This window comes from Helianthus annuus, chromosome 9, assembly GCF_002127325.2.
Source record: "Helianthus annuus cultivar XRQ/B chromosome 9, HanXRQr2.0-SUNRISE, whole genome shotgun sequence".
NCBI classification, from domain to species: domain Eukaryota; kingdom Viridiplantae; phylum Streptophyta; class Magnoliopsida; order Asterales; family Asteraceae; genus Helianthus; species Helianthus annuus.
Genome location: NC_035441.2, coordinates 177,614,145 through 177,635,700, shown reverse-complemented (window position 1 = coordinate 177,635,700; position 21,556 = coordinate 177,614,145). Strand labels below are relative to the sequence as shown.

At 32.8% G+C, this 21,556-nt stretch overlaps 1 protein-coding gene across 1 annotated transcript; it reads left to right on the top strand.

Moving 5' to 3' along the window:
- The first annotated feature begins 299 nt into the window (after positions 1 to 299).
- LOC110879783 (E3 ubiquitin-protein ligase RHA2A) lies at positions 300 to 1,123 on the top strand. Its single transcript, XM_022128312.2, has one exon. The coding sequence runs from the start codon at positions 375 to 377 to the stop codon at positions 879 to 881; it is 507 nt and encodes a 168-aa protein (XP_021984004.1). The 5' UTR covers positions 300 to 374; the 3' UTR covers positions 882 to 1,123.
- Positions 1,124 to 21,556: the final 20,433 nt, after the last annotated feature.

The following is a 21,556-nucleotide window of genomic DNA, read 5'->3' as shown; positions in this document are numbered from 1 at the left end:
GAAAACTCATTGCCAAACATCTCATTAAAGTTAATAATTTCTGTAAACATAGGAACCATCCCGACATTTAACTCTTAGATAAACTTGAAAACTCATTGCCAAACATCTCATTAAAGTTAATAAAATAAATAATTTAAATTAATTTTCTTTTTTTTTTTTAAAGAAAGAAAAGGAATGTCACAGTCACATGCGTGGGCCCGTTAAGTGAAAGCGAAAAGCCTCCCACTCGTTAGGTCCGTTTTTCGAAATTTTGTTGAAAGAAACTACCACACGCGTATTTAAACACCCCACGCCACAACTCCTCTCATCCCTCCCCCCACGTTCTTAACCCTTCTTCCTCTTCTTCTTTTTTTCAATCTTCATCTTCTTCTCAAATGGGCTTAAACAACCAACTAACTGAATTTTCATCCGATTCACTCCCAATCTTCCTCCTTGCTGTCATCGCCAACGGCGTATCTTATCTCCGCTCACTCCTCTTCACCTTCCTCCACTCCTTAGGCGCCGTTTCTCGTTACCCTTCTGAAGACCTAAACGACATCGTTTTGTTCGAAGCCGTCAGCTCTGGCTTAGCCGGGCTCATCCTCCTAGCCGACCAGCTCAATTTAAACCGTGTGTTTTCTTACAAGTACAGTTTATCCGATTGTCAAAATCCTCCGGTGACATCTGATTGCGTTGTGTGCTTGAACGGTTTCGCTGATGGTGATCACGTGCGCAAGCTGGACTGCCGGCACGTGTTCCATAAGGAGTGCTTTGACGGATGGCTTGATCAGCTTAACTTTAAGTGTCCGTTGTGCCGGTCGCCCTTGGTTACCGATGAGCGCGTGGTCATGACTCGCCGGAGGTTGGTGGATGACGTCATGGATTGGTTTGCTTACAGATGATGATGTTAAGGTACTTGATGAATAACAGAAATAGTTAGTTATGGGTTTGCAAGGAAAATCTTAGCCATGTCCTTTTGTTTTTAACTGTTTCCAGGGTTTTCTTGTATGGTTTTTTACTGGAAATGGTTGATGGAAGTTTTGGCATTTTTTTTTAATTTTCTTGTGTTTTGAAGAGGGTTTTGTCTACTTTGTTACTCAAAACATTAATAAATGGGGTTGTTACCCTTTTTATTGTTATTTAATTCTTGTTTAAAATGGTTACTTACAACTAGGGTTCCAAACAAACCGAAAAGACACGAACAACACCTTGTTCGTGTTCGTTTGTTAAGAAATATATTTGTTTAAGAACTGTTCGTGAACAGTTACCGAACGAGATTTTATGTTCGTGTTTGTTTGTTAAGGAAATGTATACTTGTTCGTGTTTGTTTGTTAGTTTTAGGCAACGGACGAAAACGAAACGTTGATTAACACAAATGAGCACAAACACAAACAAGCGTTTATGAACATAATACATAATACACAGACACTTATTAAATATTTTATTTGTTGGATTTTGAAGTACTTAAATTTAAATAAAATATAAAAACTAAAAACCCCAATAAACTATCGAACACGTTACTGAACGTTCACCAACATAAATGAACGAACGTGGCCTTTGTTCTTTTAACTAAATGAACGAATTTCTTGTTCGTGTCCGTTTGTTTAATAACCGAACGTACACAAACAAACTTTCTGTCAAACGGGTCACCAAACGCTTGATTCGTTCGCAGCACTACTTAAAACCTCATCACCTGATATAAGTAGACCAAACACCCATCTGGTTTTGTTGCTTGAATTAATAGAGGAGCTTGGTGTTGGCTCAAGCTATTAATTATTATAGTTTTTAGTTTAAGGACGTAAATGGTTTAAATAGACGGTTTTTTCTTTTAAAACTTGAAACGGTTGAAGGATCCTTATGGAGACTATGGCTCTTTTCAATTGCCCAACCCGTCCTAGTGCCCCCGTTGTCATGGTGTTTACGCCCCCATTAATAGCTGATGTGGTAGTTAGGATTCCAATTCCATCCGGATTCCATTCTTTTATGTGAAACGAATACTACCTTAGTGTTTTCTTTAGTGCCATAACATATAACCTTATATATTTTAATTTGAAACACTACTTTCTTATTTACACTAATATATAATAAGATTTATTGTTTGAATCAGATTTAATACAATTATGTCTAAAGCTGGTAACCGAACCGTGTTGTAATTGAAGTCGATTATTTATGAAAATCTAAAAACGGAAATGGAGAATTTTGGGTCTTGAAAATAAGATTGTGACGATTCTTAATGTTTATCCGTAAATGACGTATGGAACATCCTATCACCCCTAAATGAAACGGGTAAAAATTTCTTTATATGAGAGAACTGATGCATTTGAATTCTACTACCTAATTCGTTTGATTCGCATAATTTTTTTGATTTGAAATCTGAATTCAATTACAAGTGGGCTTGGTTTAGAAATGATTGGAATGAAATTAACTCCGGCTAAAGAAAGATACACAATAAGAATAACTCTAGTTGAATGACGAGGCAATCAAGAAAGAAGAATTTAAATATTGATAACTAACATCAATCATATATTACGTAATTAGCAGGTTAACATGTTATCTTGATGACACGAAACAACTTTTTTATTAAGTAATAATAAATATATGAATTAAATAAATAACGAAATGGCCTTTTTAATTAAAAGGAGTAAAAAAAATAATTTTGTTGAAAATTACATATCATTTCCATCACTATTCACATCATCAAACCCTTGATTCTCAAGTTTCCCTTGGTTCCCCAAACCCTCGATTCCCAAATTCAATAATGATTCAAGATAAATCCACCATTTGAAACGACCAAGTCAAGCTTGTTAACTACTCAAACTTGTGACTCAATCGAGCAAACTTGGCAGAACCAACCGAATCGAGCAAACTTGGCAGAACAGACTGAATTGAGCTTATTGACTCCTCAAACCTATGACTCAATTGATTAAACTTGGCAGAATCAAATGAGTCGAGTGATTTAACCAAATGTCAAAACTAGAGCAATTAACTAAAGATTTTTCAAAACGAGAAAAGTTGGGCAATCAACAACGAATCAACCAATGATTTGGTTAACAAGAAAAGTTAAGTGACAATTGCTATTACCAAAATTTCACTCATAGGCCAAAATTAGGTAGTGATAGTTTCACATAATGGAATAGAATGAGGGGTCTTCAATAGTGGGTTTTGCCTAAGTAGTCAAAGAATGATTGTAGAGATGACATGTGATGCTCCTTATAACTAGGATTAAAGGCCATTTGGTCTTAAAACTTAAACTTTCACCATTTTGTTTTCTCAAAATACAACACAAAAGGCATAACACAAAAAAATTTAGCATAAAAAATCTAGTACAAAAAGTGAAGAACCAAAGAATCGGACTTAGGCCGGAGCCTGTAATCGAGGGTTTGGATCTTATACAAGAGCTGGAGAATCGTCCTGCAAAACAGAAAACCGTTAGGCTCGCCGCAGAGATGGGAGGGCCCCTCTGCGACCACCCTCCAGCGTGAGGATAAGTATTGGTAGAGAGAGAAAGTAGAGAGAGAAAATAAGGACGAAGGTTCAGAAAATCGTACTTGGGCTTGTACTTGATGGGGTATTTATAATAGTCAACTGGCATGACGTCATTCGGCTGGACGCACTTGAATGAGTGTTCGTCCTCGGCGAAAAGGGAACGGACATCCTTTATGGTGTCCGTCCAAGTATGGTTCGGTTCGTCCTCAGGGATCATGTCCGGTCCCAGATATGTATCTTCAAAAAGTACAGCAAAAAATCTAGCACAAAACATCCAACACAAAAATACTATACAACATAGAAATACAACACAATTTTTATTGTTTTTTTTTTCAGTTGTAATTTTCTATATAGCAATATAGTGTTCAAGTTAAAGAAAAAAATAGGTCAATTTTATGGTGCAGTTTTTTTTTTAAATAATGATGTATAAAAAGTTATAAACGTTTAAAAATTTTGTGAGAAGAGGGAGTGGAAAAAGTCAAAATTAAGTAGTAATTCAAGAATGCTCTTACACTCTTTTTTTCCTACACATTTCATCTTAGCTATTGAATTAAAAAATAAAATGTCAAGATGTCTTATTAGCCCACTTAGACAAAATTAACTTTGTATTTGATCATTTCCCTTAGAATTGAACAATAACATAAGGTAAGAAATCTACATTCTAATATATTTTATCTTAAAATATTGGTTTTATAATTCATAAATCCGCATTACCAATTAGGAACAAAATCTGGATTCTAATATATTTTATCTCAAAAATCAAAATATTGGTTTTATAATTCATAAATCTGCATTACCAATTATTTAATAATTTTTTTATGTAACCAATGTTGTAAATGAGTTTCTAACTTAGCTTATTATATATAAATCCTCTCCGTAGGTAAATACATAAAATTAAATAAATTGTTTCGTAAGCCTTGACCTTAGTTTGCAAGTTCCAACTAGATGTTAAGAGGAATGATTGTGACACATCTAGCCTTCGACATACCAAACAAATTACATCATTCATTTCAAAAACAACAAAAAGATTGTTGTACTTTATATTTTCATGTTTATATTTTAAAAAGGTTTGGTAAAAACAAATTAAAATTAATATGTCAATTTGTAAAGAATTAATTTTGTATAATATGTGAATCTGTAACGCGTATTTTGAACACTAGAAGGCCCATGAAGTTGATGCTCCACATATAGAGTGAAGGTCAAATCAATCTAAACACGGGGGGAATCGTTAAACATCATATGTATATACATAAATGTATTGAGAATGGGTTGATCATATATGAACCCGACGACACTAGCGGACCTGAATAATGATGCCATTTACATGATTTATATATATATATCGTAACCAACACTGGAATATCGATTATGGTTTGAGGGTTAAAGATGATTCTTTTTATCATAATTATTCAGTAGTTATAAATTTAAAAAAAAATATCTATAACAATTATATAAACTTACATTTAAGATACTGGTTTAGGAATAAAAAATGATGTCCCACAATGTGAACTGGTAACTTGAATTGAAGTTGCACTCCTACTTTCCTAAGATAACAAACAGATATAGAAAGAACAAAACACGAGGCCTTCTTGTGGCCCACTACATGAAGCATCTGAACATGTTCCGATTCCAAAACTACCGAACATTTTAATTAAATTTTTTCCATTTTATTTGATTATAAATAAAAGAATTTGCTAACAAGTAATAACTCTTATTATTATTATTATTATTATTATTATTATTATTATTATTATTATTATTATTATTATTATTATTATTATCATCATCATCATCATCATCATCATCATCATCATCATCATCATCATCATCATCATCGTTGTTGCTGCTGCTGTTGTTATAGTCATTTAACAAACTTACAATTGCATTGGGTTTTTTGTAATGAGTCATTTCAGAAGATATCTTTGAGCAACTTATAAGAACCCCTCCATAACATTGTTGACTTGTTGTACATGGGTACAATGGTGACAATAAACCCGATTAAGCTACTCAACTATCAAGAATATTAAGATGTTAAAAATGTGTTCGAATCATACTTATATTATATAGAGAGAAAAAGACTTTATCCTTAATGCGATTTCTCATGACCCCTTTGAAATTGTTGCAACAATTAGAGTAATACACATGGTCAGCGGTTTTATAAGCGAGGTCACAAAGCACTCGAGATTTCAAATTTAACGAGGTATCTTCGTTTTTTTATGTTTTTTTTTGTTGTTTTATGTGGTTTTTAGGAGAAATAGAGTTATAGAGATGTAAAAGCATTTGAATTTTTATGTGTTTTGTTGTATTTTTTTGTTGTTCTAGACTTTAGTAACATGATTTTGTTGTTTTGATGATTTTTTTGTTGTTCTAGACTTTACTAGGGCTTGAAAATTAAAATTGAAAATTATGGACTATCGTTGGACATGATTGTTTATTTTGTTCAAGTGTTTAATGTTTTTTGTGAACTTATGGATCAATTTATATGTGATAGGAACCATGAGTAGCGAAGTTTTGGCGAGATTTCTCAAGAGGAACCATTAGAAAAGTAAATCTAAATGATATTTTGCACAGATTTCAAAAAATGAAAACCCGTAGGGTACAATTTTATACATGTTTGTAATGACGTTTGACGTGTTTTTGATAGTTATATAAATTTTAGTTTGATGTTCTTTTGTTTTACATGACCCGACCCAATATGAACCGATTTTTTATATACATACGAGCCTAAAATCTTTAAAAATATTCCCCACCCCAATAGAAAAATTTCTGGATCCGCCACTGGTTTAGACCCTAAAATACTCACCCTGATTGATACCGCATTTTTGCTAAAAGCAAAAGCATATTCCCAGGGCCGGCCCATGGGTCATTTAACTAAAGTAAGGGCTTTGGGCCTCCAATATTTTGAGGCCTCCATTTATAAAAAATATATATATGAATTTTATATCGATATGAATATTAAATTTGATCCCATATGCAAACGAATGCTATTGTACTGTAGTGGTAAGGATCCCAAATTGTCATTGCTAAGACACAGGTTCGATTCCATGAGTATGGTTTTTGAATTTTGATATTTTTATTTGTATTTTTTAAGGTGACATGCCTCTTGAAGAGATATAACTGCAAGGTCAGTTGGGGTGGTATAGTGGAGTTTCTTTTGAAACTATTTTTTCAAAGTTGAAGTTCATCTTTCAAACACAACACAATGACTATTAATGTTGGTTTGTTCCGTGATTATTAACAGTGAATCAAAGAGATGGGAAATCATAGGTACAAACTCCACTTATGTTCCTTGTTTAGAAATGTTTACATTATTCGGAAAGGGCCTCAAGTTTTATTTCGCTTTGGGCCTCAAAATAGGTTGAGCCGGCCCTGCATATTCCAAAGCAGTTACAATTACTGAAGTGGTTGGGTTGTCATGGATTCAAGACTAGTTGTCACACACTCTTGTTTCCTCTCCACAATACTTGGTGCAAGTTGACAGTGTTAACAAGTGGTGTGGAGTTTGCAATATCAATATGCCTTTTATTTGCTTTTATAATATAATCTTCTCCCATAATAGATAAATAAACATGTACATAGAAAATGCAATTCTAAACATGTAATAAAAAAAGTGGTATGGATATACAATAAACTTCAGCATAACAAGGGGAGCTCGCTATTCATCTGGCTAGAGGTATCCAATGTTTTCGTTCTTTTTATAGCCTGACTAGTGACTACCTAAATTTTCGCCCACTGTGAAGTTGAAGGAATGTAAAAAAAAAAAAAGAAGTTACTGTGATACCCTTAATGAGATAGATCCGGTTTCGGAGTTGACAATGGTTAAATTATTTGAAGGCTACTTTCTATAATCGTATATAAGATTAATTTTGTTAGAATATTGTGTTTTGTATATCTTTAAAGAAATGCTTCAAGTACTCGAGCTACTAAGCCGAGAGTCCGACACAAGAGTTGATGACAAAAAAAAAATGAATCTTGCAAATACGGTTGAATTTCACTCATTTCTTATTGATCGTTTACCTGCCATTCTTATGTAATTTTTCTATTGTAAATCAAGCGTATTAATTTTATCAGTAAAGATCTATGATTCATTCCTTGACCAAATCCAATGGGCCTTCTTTTAAGTAGAAATTGGGCTATTACTTTCGGTTGTGGAGTTTTTGGTGTGATTATTAAAACTGGACTATTGAAAATTGGTCTTTTAAAGTAAGCTAAAAAATAGCGAACCATCGTGTTCTTTGGCCCATTCAACTTCTAACTTAGTATCATTCCATTCCAGTACTCTAATACTCAAATATATTCCAGCTTAGTATAAGCCTTATACTCAAATATCAAAAGGTTGAATATGTATTTTGAACAAAATTTGAATCCATACATAAAGTGAAAAGTATTATTTTTTACAATTCGGCTTTAAAACAAATCAATTATCACGAGCTCAAAATTTTAGCTTGTTAAGATATACAAGCCAAGCCAACTCATTTAGCTTCGAGCCAAGCCCAAACTTGTTTGTTTAACTTTGAGCTTGATGCTAACCTGAAGTTCGTTCGGCTCCACTTGTTTAAAATTATACCGGAAAATCACATGTTTGTATCTTAAAATGAAAAATATAATCTATGTTGTTAAATAGAAAATCATGAAAAAAAAAAACTAATATTTTTTACAATAGTAAGTATTGTATGTTAACTAACGTGTATCTCTACATAATGAATATACATGAACATTTTCATGTATTCAATTCATATTTTTTAAAAATGAACGTTCTTTTTTATATCATTTTTGTTTGCTTATTTATTTTTCATTCATGTTAACAAATATCATAAAGAAAGACCTATATAAGAAAATTTTTGAAAGATTAGCTAGGCTGTAGTGGTGGAAAAACGTTGGCGTAGTCACATTGTTGTTGACATGGCTTGTCACTCGAAGTTTGACATGCCATTTGAAAAACATTTAAGTTACATATCTCCTAATTAGCGGCCAAGCTTTAGCGGCGACATATAGCCCTTTAGCGGCCAAGCTTTAGCGGCGACCCAATAGCGGCGACATGTCGCCGCTATTACCTTTAGCGGCGACATCTGGAACTATTAGCGGCGACAATTGTCGCCGCTATTGGTCGACTTTCTTGTAGTGTAACAAAATTGATATTCAGTTTCAATATTCAACAAAGAAGCAAACGAGCTGGAGATTTTGCTTTAAATGTGAGTTTTCATGTTGGCTTTGAGTTTGAGATTGTTGTTTTCCCGTTGGATATACCATTATAAGAGATTGTTGTTTTCCCATTGGATACAGTTATAGAAGATGTTATTTTTTAACAGTCAACATAATCAATCTCGAGCAGTTTCAGTGACATCCATTGGACCAAACAAAGTATTTCGAGAGTAACCTGAGTCCATCACCAATTTCAAGGAAAACCCGGTAACCTACCTGCCCGTAGACATGACGGTAAAATTACTGGTAAAACTCGTTTGGCTTAAAGATCTAACCTAAGTTTTCCTGGGTCTCCTATCATTACCCACAAGTGTCTCAATCTACCTAAACGGGAAGAAGTTGTCGAAGAAGATGACAAAAGAAATGTTGAACATGTTGGTCGGAAAAAGCTTATAGAGGATGTTTCAAACGTGTGGAGTTTTTTTTTTTCTCTTTTTTCTTTTTTATAAAACATGTGAAGGTTGAATATTAGTAAAGTGCATGTTTTCTAATGCAAAATCAAAAAATAAAAATATGTAAGTCAGGAAAGTACAAAGTAGAATAAAAACAAAGAACTTAAAAGTACGTTACGGTAAAATCACAAAACATTACAAGATTCAAGCTGATCTATATAATTGTCCATATTATTATGTCAAACGCGAGTCGATCAAAGCTGATTTATATAACTTTTTATATTGTTACAAAATAACTTACAAGTTAAACTATTATATCTATACCTGAAGAATAAACGTATAAACTACGTTTTTTATCATTAATCTTTCTTAATTACAAACATCTAAAAAGGAAAATCTAAGTACTAATTCACTTTGATGTTCTAACTTTTGTTTGTTTGTCCAGGAGAATTAACATGACGATGCAAAGAATATACTGCACTAGAAACTAGAAACGACATTTTATCCATAACATTAAACATTTTATAATCCAAGAACAATAACAAACATACTAGCATTCATGTGACAATAATTTAACCTTAACACATGCTATATATAGAGAGAGAGACACAGCAGCATGTTCTTACATAATAACATACTTGGAACCCAAAATTAACAAGCAAAACATGAAGAACTTTTAGAGTTCATATCAAGAAAACACACACACACACACACACACACACACACACACACAAAAAAAACCCTAGAATTAAAACCTATTAAACATGAATGAAATGAAGCTTAAAGCTTGATCTAGCAAACATGAATCGGACCGGGCGGCTTAATTCCTCCATAAAGAAATTGATTGTGTCAGCTTTAAAGATGTTGTAGGGTCAGAAAACCAGTTAGGGTTTCTTCCTTCTTGTACGGCATCTTTAAGAGAGTTCGAGCTTCATGTTTGATGATGATGATGGTCGTTTGTTTTTTGTGTTTGTTTTTATTTGGGTTGGTGGTGATAAGGAAAGTTGGACTGAAGAGGTAATGATTAGGGTGGTGGAGATTGAATGTACCTGTGATGATGGAGGAAGATGGAGGAGAGAGGTGGAGGAGGAGGAAGTCATGATGATTGTTGTTTGGAATCATGACTAAAAGATCTAATATCATCCTCTCCCTGTACATCTATATATAATTGTATATGTAGATAGATAGGATTCGGATCAAGTAAAACTCTTAACACTTACTGAAAATTTAGAGAATTCAGTCTTCTTATGCGAGTTTTATTTCTATTTTCTCACACCCTTAAATTAAAATGTTACAAATACGGTTATAAAAAAATCGAAGTGGTGTTTTCGGCCCCTTACAGCCGCAACATCAGCTTTTTACAGCATTTACGATTTTTTTTGAAAAGTTGATTTTTTTAGGATTTTTGGTTTTTTTTTTCTCTTTTTTTTTATGAAAAAACCTTTCGTAAGACTGAGTTCTCTAAGTTCTCTCAACTCGTATGAATTTTCATTTTACCCTAACCCTATGTAGATAAATATCAACTTTCACTGTAGATAATAACCGGTAGTGATGAGTATTTAGTACTGGGTATAGATGTTGAACCGATATCATACTAAGCCATTTTCTATACTGATTCGGTACTCACTTTTTCTTTGCATTTTATTGTTCTTTAGTTTAATATTTATGAGGTTCATATAAAAATATCCTTTCAGAATACTCTTATTTCAGGGATATATATATATATATATATATATATATATATAGTGTGAGGTTCCTGTAAAAAAGACTTTTTTCGTGAGAAGTGTGAGAAGACATAAAAATTAACATGTAGGCATCATGTTTTGGACTTAGGCATGATATTTTAGGTTGTTTTGGCGAGAAAAATACCAAACATAATAATTTAAAACACAATGCAATGTATTATGGGCATGATGCCTACATGACAATTCTTATGTTTGGGGTTCTAGAGTGAACACTAGTGTATTTGTGAACTGAGTGAACAAATCTTGACAATTGATTTACATCATCAAATCGTAAAATACACTAGTATATTTTCATCATCAAATCTTAATCAAATCCTAACAATTGATTTACACTTATGTATTGATAATCAAGGGTTAGGATTAGTTCACACAGTTCACTATCAAGAGGGTTGTTCACAAATGAACCTAATGAAAGTGTAAAATAAAATATCCCTTAACGTACAATACGTACGATATAGTGAAATCGCATGTTATAAAAAACATGTTGGAAATCGCATGTTGGTTTTTTAATGAAATCGCATGTTGTTTTTTTTGTAGCAATTTCGCATGTTGGCAAATACGATGAAATCGCATGTTGGTATATAAAGCAATTTCGCATGTTGGTTTTTCAGCATAAATCGCATGTTCAAAATTGAATTCGCACCAGATCGGACGGCTAAGATGAGCGCTTACATATTGTACAATAAGAGCTATTGTACGTTAACCAAATCCTATATATATATACGGTGAGAAGTGTGAGAACGGTTATGGATAATCAGATTAAACAATTTATGGACTAGATGACGCGGTGACGTTTTCGTAAATAACATCACTTTTATTACTCTGGCGCACTTCATTAAGGGTAAAAAGTCTTTTGACTTCTCTGCCCAAAACGCCATCTAATGAAATAAAACGCCATTAAAATTACCGTTTATAACAAAAAATCTGAAAACGCCATTAGATATAAAACGCCAAACTTAATTATAATAAAATACCGCCTAAAAAAACCGCCAAAAAACATCCTATATATACAACATCTCAGACTTTCCATTAAAACACACAAAAACCCAAACGCCATATTTAATATAAACCATTCGTCTTAGAAATGCCAAAAAACCCAAAAATCAAATATCCTCTAAAACCAAAACTTTTATTTGAAATTCAGTTTGGTTGTCTGTAAGGTTTCGCTCAATGTAATGAACAAAATCCTCAACTTCCATCCAATTTATAACGCCAAAACATACAAAAACATTATTGAGGTTTGTTGTCAATAAAGTTTAGCTGTATGGGGTGGAAAACATTGTCAGACATCTTTCTTAACTGAGGATTAACAATGTTGTCCATCTCATACAGCAAACATTATTGATTTAGCATGATCAAATTTAGAGGTTTAAGGTAATTTTATTTAGTGGCGTTCTTTTTCTCGGTAAAACGCCAAAAAGTTAAAAAATCAAACATCGTTCATTGGAAATTCAAGATTGTTGGCTGAAGGATGTAAACTCAATAACATTTTGCTGCATGAGATGGACAAATCTTCAAGAAAAAAGGCTGATTTCAGACTTTGTGCTTCCAAACGGCGACAAAAAAACTACTTTAAAAAAAAACAAAAAAAACAAAATGAATCATACGAAAGTCGAAACAGCCAGTTAAGATGATTAAAAAAAGAAGAAAGAGACCGGTGACAGTGAAGATTTGAAAGATCAATTGTTTATATATTTTTTTTAATTTTCTTTTTCAATTAATTGTTATATAATAAAAACGTCATATATAATAAAAACGCCACACAGCCAAAATGCTTGTCAAAACGCCATCATGTCATAAAAGGCCCCCAAAACTACCAAACTATAATAAAATTACTTTGGACAAGTATTATAAAAAACTTAAAATAAAAAAAATAAAAACCAAACTTGAAAAAGGTAACTACAAAACAGTAAAACTGAAGAGACGGAAAATTCATTATATTAGAATCTAAAACGCCAAACTTGAAAGATTGGACGTGTTACAGACTTCAGAGATAAAAGCTTATCAAAAACAATAATTACAAACAGTAACTGAAACGACGAATACTTTATTATAATAATGCACCGCCTAACCTGCGCGCCAAAAAGACATCCTATAAAATGATACCTCTCAGCAACTTCCATTTAATCAAACCAAAAAAAACAAACACCAATACTACTAAATACCACTCACTGTAAAAACGCCAAAAAATTAAAAAAAAAATCAAAGATAGCTAATATGCTTTCTGGATATTCAGTATTGTTCTTCGTGAAGTTTCACTGAATGGATTGTTAGGTAAGGGAGTAACTCAGTAAGATGTTGCTGCATGAGATGGACAAATCTTCAAGAAAAAGATACTGATGACAATCGTATGTCATTTTGTGTTCTTTGTTCTTGAAGAAGGCTTAGATGAGGAGAAGAGATCAATGACACTGAAGAGTGTGATGATTATAAAGATGAAGATCAAGATGAAGAAAAAGCGAAAAACCCACCCACACATCATAGATCTATGTCCCCAAACATCCACAAAAAGCCACTTCAACAGACGAGCAGACAAAATAATCAAACCGATGGGTTTGTTAAGTTTGACATAAAACGCCATATATTTGTTGACAGTTCTTGTAGTATTAAAGAAGAGAGAGACTGATGACAGTTAAGATTGTGAAGAGAGATCCGATTAGGATTTTTAATTTATTTTTTTCGCTTCTATTTTTTTCCCTGTGGTTGTAATATAAATTTACAATTGTAAAACGCCAAGATACCACAAACGCCAAAATGTATATAAAAAATAATATAACAATGGTCCATCTTGTTTGAAACGCCTTGAAAAACGCCATTCAGAGAGATATTCAGACCCCTTGGAGTTCCAATGGCATACGATTTGAAAAACGTCATTAATTATTGAATTTGGTTAACGCCAAAAAATCTTAAACCCCAAAAATAAATCAATATTGTGAAAAGCGAAATTGGAAAAGTGGAAGATAAAATGATAAAAAAGCCCATACGCCCTAATTATATCGCGCGCCACGTGTTGGGCGAGGATGCGTTCTCACCGTTCTCACACTTTTGGGCGTTTTCTCATGATATCGTTTCTATATATATATATATATATATATATATATATATATATAGGGTAGGGTTCTAGAGTGAACACTAATGTATTTGCGAACTGAGTGAACAAATCTTGGTCATTGATTTACACACGTGGATGACTAGGATTTAATCATCAAATCGTAAAATACACTAGTGTATTTCATCATCAAATCCTGGCCATTAGGGGTGCAAACGAGCCGAGCTACTCGCGAGCTATTCGAGCTCGGCTCGAAAAAAAGCTCAAACGAGCCGAGCTTAAATGAGCTCGAGCTCGAGCCCGAGCCTAAAAACAAGCTCTTTTAGTAAATTAGCCCGAGCCCGAGCTTCGCTTATTGAGCTCGAGCCGGCTCGCGAGCCTAATCGAGCTTTCTGTTTATATATTTGTGTATTAATATATTAAACATATATTTATATAATAATTACCATTTATATAAATATAAAAAAATAATTAAATTATATGTATAATAATAATTATAATTAATATATATTAATTAATAAATACTAAACGAGTCGAGCCCGAGCCGAGCTCGAGCTTGAAAATTACCTTCGAGCCGAGCTCGAGCTTTCATATGTTAAACGAGCTCGAGCCTGGTCGAGATTGGGCTCGGCTCGTTTACACCCCTACTGGTCTTTGATCTACACACATGTATGGCCAGGATTAGTTCTCAAACTACACTAGTGTTCAATCTTGAACCTAATCCTATATATATATATATATATATATATATATATATATATATATATATATATATATATATATATATATATATATATATATATAGGGAGCCGCTAAAGTAGAAACCACCTCCAATTGTAAGAACCGCGAGAACCACTCTAAATCAATCAGAATTTAGCAACCCAAAGGGTATTATGGTCATTTACCCCATATGTCTAATCTCTCTATCTCTCTTCATTAATTGTAGCAGGTTTATCTCTCCTCTCTCTTTTCAATATTATCTTTCATGCTTTCTCCCCATTTTTCATCTGTCTTCATCGATGAAGAACACAAAAAGTTGCAACCCTCTCAAAACCTCTCATCCACTCCTTTCATCCAACCTGTTTCCGACAACAACCACCAGCCAAAACACCCCCCCTCTCATCTCTTTTCATCCCGGTTATGGCCGTGGGGCTCTTCGGCGATAGTGAGCTGCAACCCACCCACCCCCTCCGTTTCCACAGTAATTTCCGGCCACCCAACTGTCGTGGCGACGTGTGATGCCGGTATATCAGTTCTTCAGTGGTGGTGGAACACGAAGAAAGAGACAAAGGTAGCGATACTTTCTTTGTGTCTCTGTTTTGGGGGTTTTGTTTGATGTTTTTTGGTTCTGTATTTTTGATGTTGTTTGATTTTTTTTTGGTTTTGATTTTGACGTTTTTTGGCGGCGGTGGCCGGTGAAGGGGGATTGTTGTAGTGGGTTAGGGGGCGGTGTGTCGGTGGCGGCGGCGGAGGTGAATGATGAGTGGAGGGGCGGGGTGGGGTGAGGAGGGGTGTCTCTGTTTTGGTGGGTTGTTTGATGTTGTTGGTTCGGTTCTTGTCGTTCTTTGATGTTTGAATGTTTTTTGGATCTGGATACAGGTTCCTTGAATGATCGGTTTTGATCTGGATACAGGTTTGAATCTGTCTGAATATGTTTTGAATGATGTTCTTGTTCCTTTTTGAATGTTTAAATCGGTTGAATCTGGTGCCTTATTTGAATCGGCGGTGATGATGCAAAAAAAAACTGACCCCACTTTGCAGCCTCTGATTATCGGAAACTCTGAGCCGAAACTTCGTTTTTTTTTCAAGAATCCACTCGTTCTTTTGATTTTTGTTTGTTGGGTTTTTTTTTTTTTTGAGGCGTCGATGATGATAGCAAACTATCTGAGACACCTCCCTGAGTGTGCGATTTTCTGGGTGCTTTCGGTTTTGCGTAAAAACGTTTTTGTAAAAAAAAAAGTTAAACCGTAAACTTTTTAACGTAAAACGTAAAAACGTAAAACGTAAAAACGTAAAACGTAAAACGTAAAAAGTTTTTCGTAAAACGTAAAAAGTTTTAGGTAAAACGTAAATCGTAAAATTTTTTTAGTAAAACGTAAAAAGTTTTACGTAAAACGTAAAAAACCGCCGTGTAAAACGTAAAAACGTAAAAAATGTTAACGTAAAAAACCGGCGCGTAAAACGTAAATAACGTTAACGTAAAACCGGGCGTAAAAAAAGGGCTCTTCAAATCGTTTTTTTAAACAAATCTTAAAAAAATTAAAAATATGATTTCAAAAAATTATTTAACAAAAAATCTGTTTTCTTAATAAAAAATAAATTTAAGACAAAAGGTAATTAATGAATAGGACAAAAAAAGACAATTAAAAATAATATATATAAAAAGACAAAAAAAGCAATTTCTATTTAATATTAATTTTAACTACTTTTAATCTTGTCCATCCATCTTCTTGATCTAATGGCTAGTAAGTGTTTCTCGTGGTTCTTACAACTGAAGGTGGTTTTCATTTTAGCGGTCTCCTTATATATATATATATATATATATATATATATATATATATATATATATATATATATAGGGGAAGGTTCAAATGAAAACCACTAGTTATTGTGAAAACTCGAAAACTAATTAAAAAAAGCCAAAAAAACATACAAAATTTTTTTTTTAATTTTTTTTTTTGCAATCAAAATTTCGCAGGTTTTTTAATATAAAAAAAATTTCAAAAAAAAAAAAAAAATTTTTTGTGTAGTGCACATGTGTAATACAGCACATATGTATGTGTACTACACATGTGTATTATTACACATGTGCACTACACAATTTTTTTTTTTTTTGAAAAAAAGTTTTTTTTTATATATAAAAACTAGCGATTTTTATAAAAAAAAAATTGAAAAAAAAATTTTTTGTGTGTTTTTTAGGCTTTTTTTAGTTAGTTTTCGAGTTTTCGCGTTAACTAGTGGTTTTCATTTGAACATTCCGACATTTTTTTATTGTTAAAAAAATGACACATGTAATATATATGTTTTTAAGAGTTTTGAACAAAAAAATACTAATAAGCGCCGAGTGGATATTAAAAAAATAAATAAATTTTGCGCAACGCGACTGTAACATATGTTACACAAAAACTTGTTTATTTTTGTTAAAAAATCTAGTCGGCGCTTTTTTGATTTTTTTTTTTTTTTTTTTGCTAAAAACCCTTGAAAACATGTATATTACATGTGTAGTTTTTTTCAAAAAAAATGTCGGGAGCTTAGAACTACCTGGGTTTTCTATATATATATATATATATATATATATATATATATATATATATATATAGGGGATGGTTCAAATGAAAACCACTTTTATTGTGAAAACTCGAAAACTAACTAAAAAAAGCCTAAAAAACACACAAATTTTTTTTTTTCAATTTTTTTTTATAAAAATCGCTAGTTTTCATATATAAAAAAAACTTTTTTTCAAAAAAAAAAAAAAAAAATTTTGTGTAGTGCACATGTGTAATAATACACATGTGTAGTACACATACATATGTGCAGTATTACACATGTGCACTACACAAAAAAAATTTTTTTTTGAAACTTTTTTTTTATATTAAAAAACCTGCGAAATTTTGATTGCAAAAAAAAAATTAAAAAAAAAAATTTTTTGTATGTTTTTTTGGCTGTTTTTAATTAGTTTTCGAGTTTTCACAATAACTAATGGTTTTCATTTGAACCTTCCCCTATATATATATATATTACTTTCTTGAGAACGCTAAATATTGCGAGAACCGTGAGAACGAATGAAAAAACAATCAAAACCAATTTTTTTTATACAAACCTCATTGTAATTAAGATACAACATCAAAACAAGGATTTATAACATCAAACAATTCATTTCTCATTTCAAAATCATTCTTTTTAGATTTTTTACACATGTGTAAATATAGCAGATTTACACATGTGTAAATGGCAAACTTACACATGTGTAAATTTTCTTTATTTATGAATTCACGTAAATTTAAACGTGTAAATTGAATTTCTAACATTGTATTCGAATAATAATGATAAGTGTAGAAAAAAATTTTGAATTTGAATTGTTTTTGACCAAGTTCTCATGGTTTTTTCATTTGTTCTCACGGTTCTCACAAATATTTAGCGTTCTCATTTAAACCCTTCCCTATATATATATATATATTACTTTCTAGGGTAAATTACACTTTTCGTCCTTTATGTTTGTATCAGGTTTCAATGGATAACCTTTAACTTCAATAATTACAGTCACAGTCCTTTATTTGAAAAACTCATTACACCCTACGTCCTTTAGCACTAACCTGGTTAAAATTTTCAGTTAAGTTAGACATGTGCCTTGTACATGAGGGTAAGTTGGTAATTTTACTCAGCCAAAAAACAAGCTTCACCACTGCCACTCCAACCACCACTCCAGTCTCCAGCCACCACCCAGCCATATCCGGCCACCACCTAAACGCCTCACTGCCACCAGCACTCCGGCCACCACCTAAACGACTCACCACCCATCTCTCTTCCTCCCAAATACCACCAACCCACAATAAATCAAACAATCATAACAATAATAGAATAACTGCAAATTAAAAAGAAAAATTAAACTAACAAGCTTGCTGTACACAACATATAGCAAATTATGAACAACAAATCCCAATTCACATACTTTAATAAGTAACGTAAAAAAAGAAGAAAACCCCCTTTTATTTTTAGAACATTAATCACATACAACATATCATCCCCTTTATCAAATCTGTCGGCACTTGTATCGCAAAACACTTGTATATCCGGTGTAGTAACCAAAACCTCCTTGTTAGCCGGCGTACTAGGGTTTGATCGAGACGAAAATCTCCGTCGAGGACCTCTACGATGGTGTAATTGATGCGGATTCCGAGACCAGATCTGAAGGTGTAGGCGGCGTACTAGGGCTTCATCACCGGTAGTGGTAAAGGCGGTGGTGGTTGTAGAGAGTAGAAGTTTCGGCTAGAACAGATCTGATGGTAGTTTGACAGAGGTGGTGGTGGTTCTGGCGGATCTGGATGTAGATGGGGGGCAGTGTGGCGATCTGTTTGGAGGGAGCGTGGTGGATCTTGGATGGGGGTGGTGGTGTGTGGCAGATTTAGATGGGTTATGTTCTTTTGAACTTGAACGGGGATGGGTTATTTTCTATGCAGACAATTTATATATTGAGAGAGAGAGATCTGTGCCCAGATTAAAGACCAAAAATATTTATTGCTCAAATATAATAAAAAGACGAATCTGCCCTTATGTGCAATGCACATAACTGAATTTAATTGTAAATTTTAACTAGGATAGTGTTAAAGGACGGAAGGTGTAATTGGTTTTCCAAATAAAGGACTGTGACTGTAATTATTAAAGTTAAAGGCTATCCACTGCAATCTGATATAAACATAAAGGACGAAAAGTGTAATTTATCCTACTTTCTAACTAAACTTTATTACATAATTACCCATATAGTTCAAAAAATTTACACATACACAGTTCAAAAATATATTTATAATTTACACATAGTGCGTTTGATAATAGATACGTAACGAGAGACAAAGAGAGTGAGAACGATAAACTTTTACATGCACTTTTTATTAATTCCAAACAAAACAAAAGGTATAAATCTTTATACGGTTGTCACACATCGCTACTAAAAACATATTAGCATCTGACGTTGTATTTTACATATCATCATTTTTATCGTTAAAAGTAACACCATTAGTTTTTTTTTCTCTTTTGAACGGCGGTTTTTATTATTAGACCTTAAGCAAGTTGCTCAAGCGTGAAAATGCAAAGTAGTAAATGCAAGATAAAAGGTTCCATGTGTTTATGACATTAGGAACCATATACTGATTACATTGGGAACGTTTTAAAATCAAAACCATTGGTTAATAATAAACACTGAATACAATTTCACTTTAACACATCCTAAAGTGGTATCATAAAAATTAATCAAGTGCATTCTGATTAACAAACTTATGCATCAAAGTAAGTGAAAGGCTCAGATTATTACGTCAATGACTAATTTAATAAATTTGAAAGATGTTTTATTATATAATGTCAATTCAGAAAAATAAAATCTTCATCCATTGAATTAATTTATTTAAAAACTTATATACAAGCCAAGTTTAAATTTATAAATGCTATAATAATATAATGGGTAAGGATAGTGTAAAAAGGGCCTAAAGTGTGAGAAGTGTGAGAAGTGTATTATAACACTATATATAATACTATATAACACCATATAAACACCGTATAACAATATGTAACACCATATAATACCATATAACACTATGTAACATTATATATCATTATATAACAAATATAACACTATACATCTATCATAGACATGCTATCAGACAACCTATAGTGTTATATTTTTTATATAATGATATATAGTGTTACAAAGTGTTATATGGTATTATATGGTGTTATATATTGTTATACGGTGTTTATATGGTGTTATATAGTATTATATATAGTGTTATAATACACTTCTCACACTTCTTACACTTTGAGCACTTTTTACAGGATCCTCTACCTAATATAATATTATGCTTTTTAAATTTAATTTAAGTCACAACAACAAAATAAATATAAAAGTTTTACTAAAATTTGTAATGATGGATTAAATGATACCTTAAAAGTACATTTTTGAATGATTCGTATAAAAATTCGGACATCCAAATGGTTATGATAGTGTAATAATTATTTTATTAAAAAGGAGCATTATTCTATTTTGGGCAACAGGAAAAAGGCTGATTATGGACTGTATATGTGGAGAAGACGATTTGTTTAATCTGGGGTTGTAAGTTGTGACCTTTATCGGGGTTTGCTAAAGAAGATCAAAGAATATTTGCCCATTAGACATACATAAATATCCACTTTATTTTATAAATTCAAAACGAATAAACACACAAAGGAATCTTTAGAATATTGGTCAGTTTACAGGCAGACAAAGCTTACAAGCATGTGGGCTCTTTCACAAAAATTCTTTCGTAACCACAGAACAAGCCTTTATGTTTTTATATACTTTTGTTTTTGGGGTTAAGATTTACGATTTAGAACGATTTCATTACCCATCAACTAAACAGTGAAATCTTGTATCGGTTGTGTCATAGTTGGCGGATCTAGAAAATCCGCCAAGCCGTAACGTTTTGTAAAAAAACCGTAACGAAATCGTAAAAACGTCAAATTTTTCCAAAATTTACACTAATTTTACACTACCGCCGGAGCGCCAAGCCGTAGCGGAGGTTGCCCCTTCTTATATGCTAGGTCCGCCCCTGGTCATAGAACTCTGTGTGCGAAAGGAAATCATTTTAGATTGCAATCTAAATAAAAATGTTTCATGTTAGAAACGCGTAATAAAATATTATATCGTCTTAGTTCACTCACTTTCAGGTTAGGTTTTGTTCAGTTCAGAAAATAAAGATTCTTAGGTGGTGTTTGTTTTTCTAAAAAAGATCGGTGCAGGCTCTTATGTCTGCGCCACGCAGACCATGCGCAGACATTGCCATCTGCAGACTGTTTGTTTTTTTTGAAAACGTTTCATTAAAAATGTTTGTGCAAGCTCCTCTTGGTGCAGACTTGGCCCAGACACTTTTAAGATCTTCTAAGGTCTGTAGAGGGTTAAACACCACCACCCACCGTCGTCTACCACCACTGTCCACGTCAACCACCCATCGTCCACG

What these genes read in the sequence shown, in the direction of transcription:
- LOC110879783 (XM_022128312.2), top strand. Translation starts at nt 375, where the DNA reads ATGGGCTTAAACAACCAACTAACTGAATTTTCATCCGATTCACTCCCA.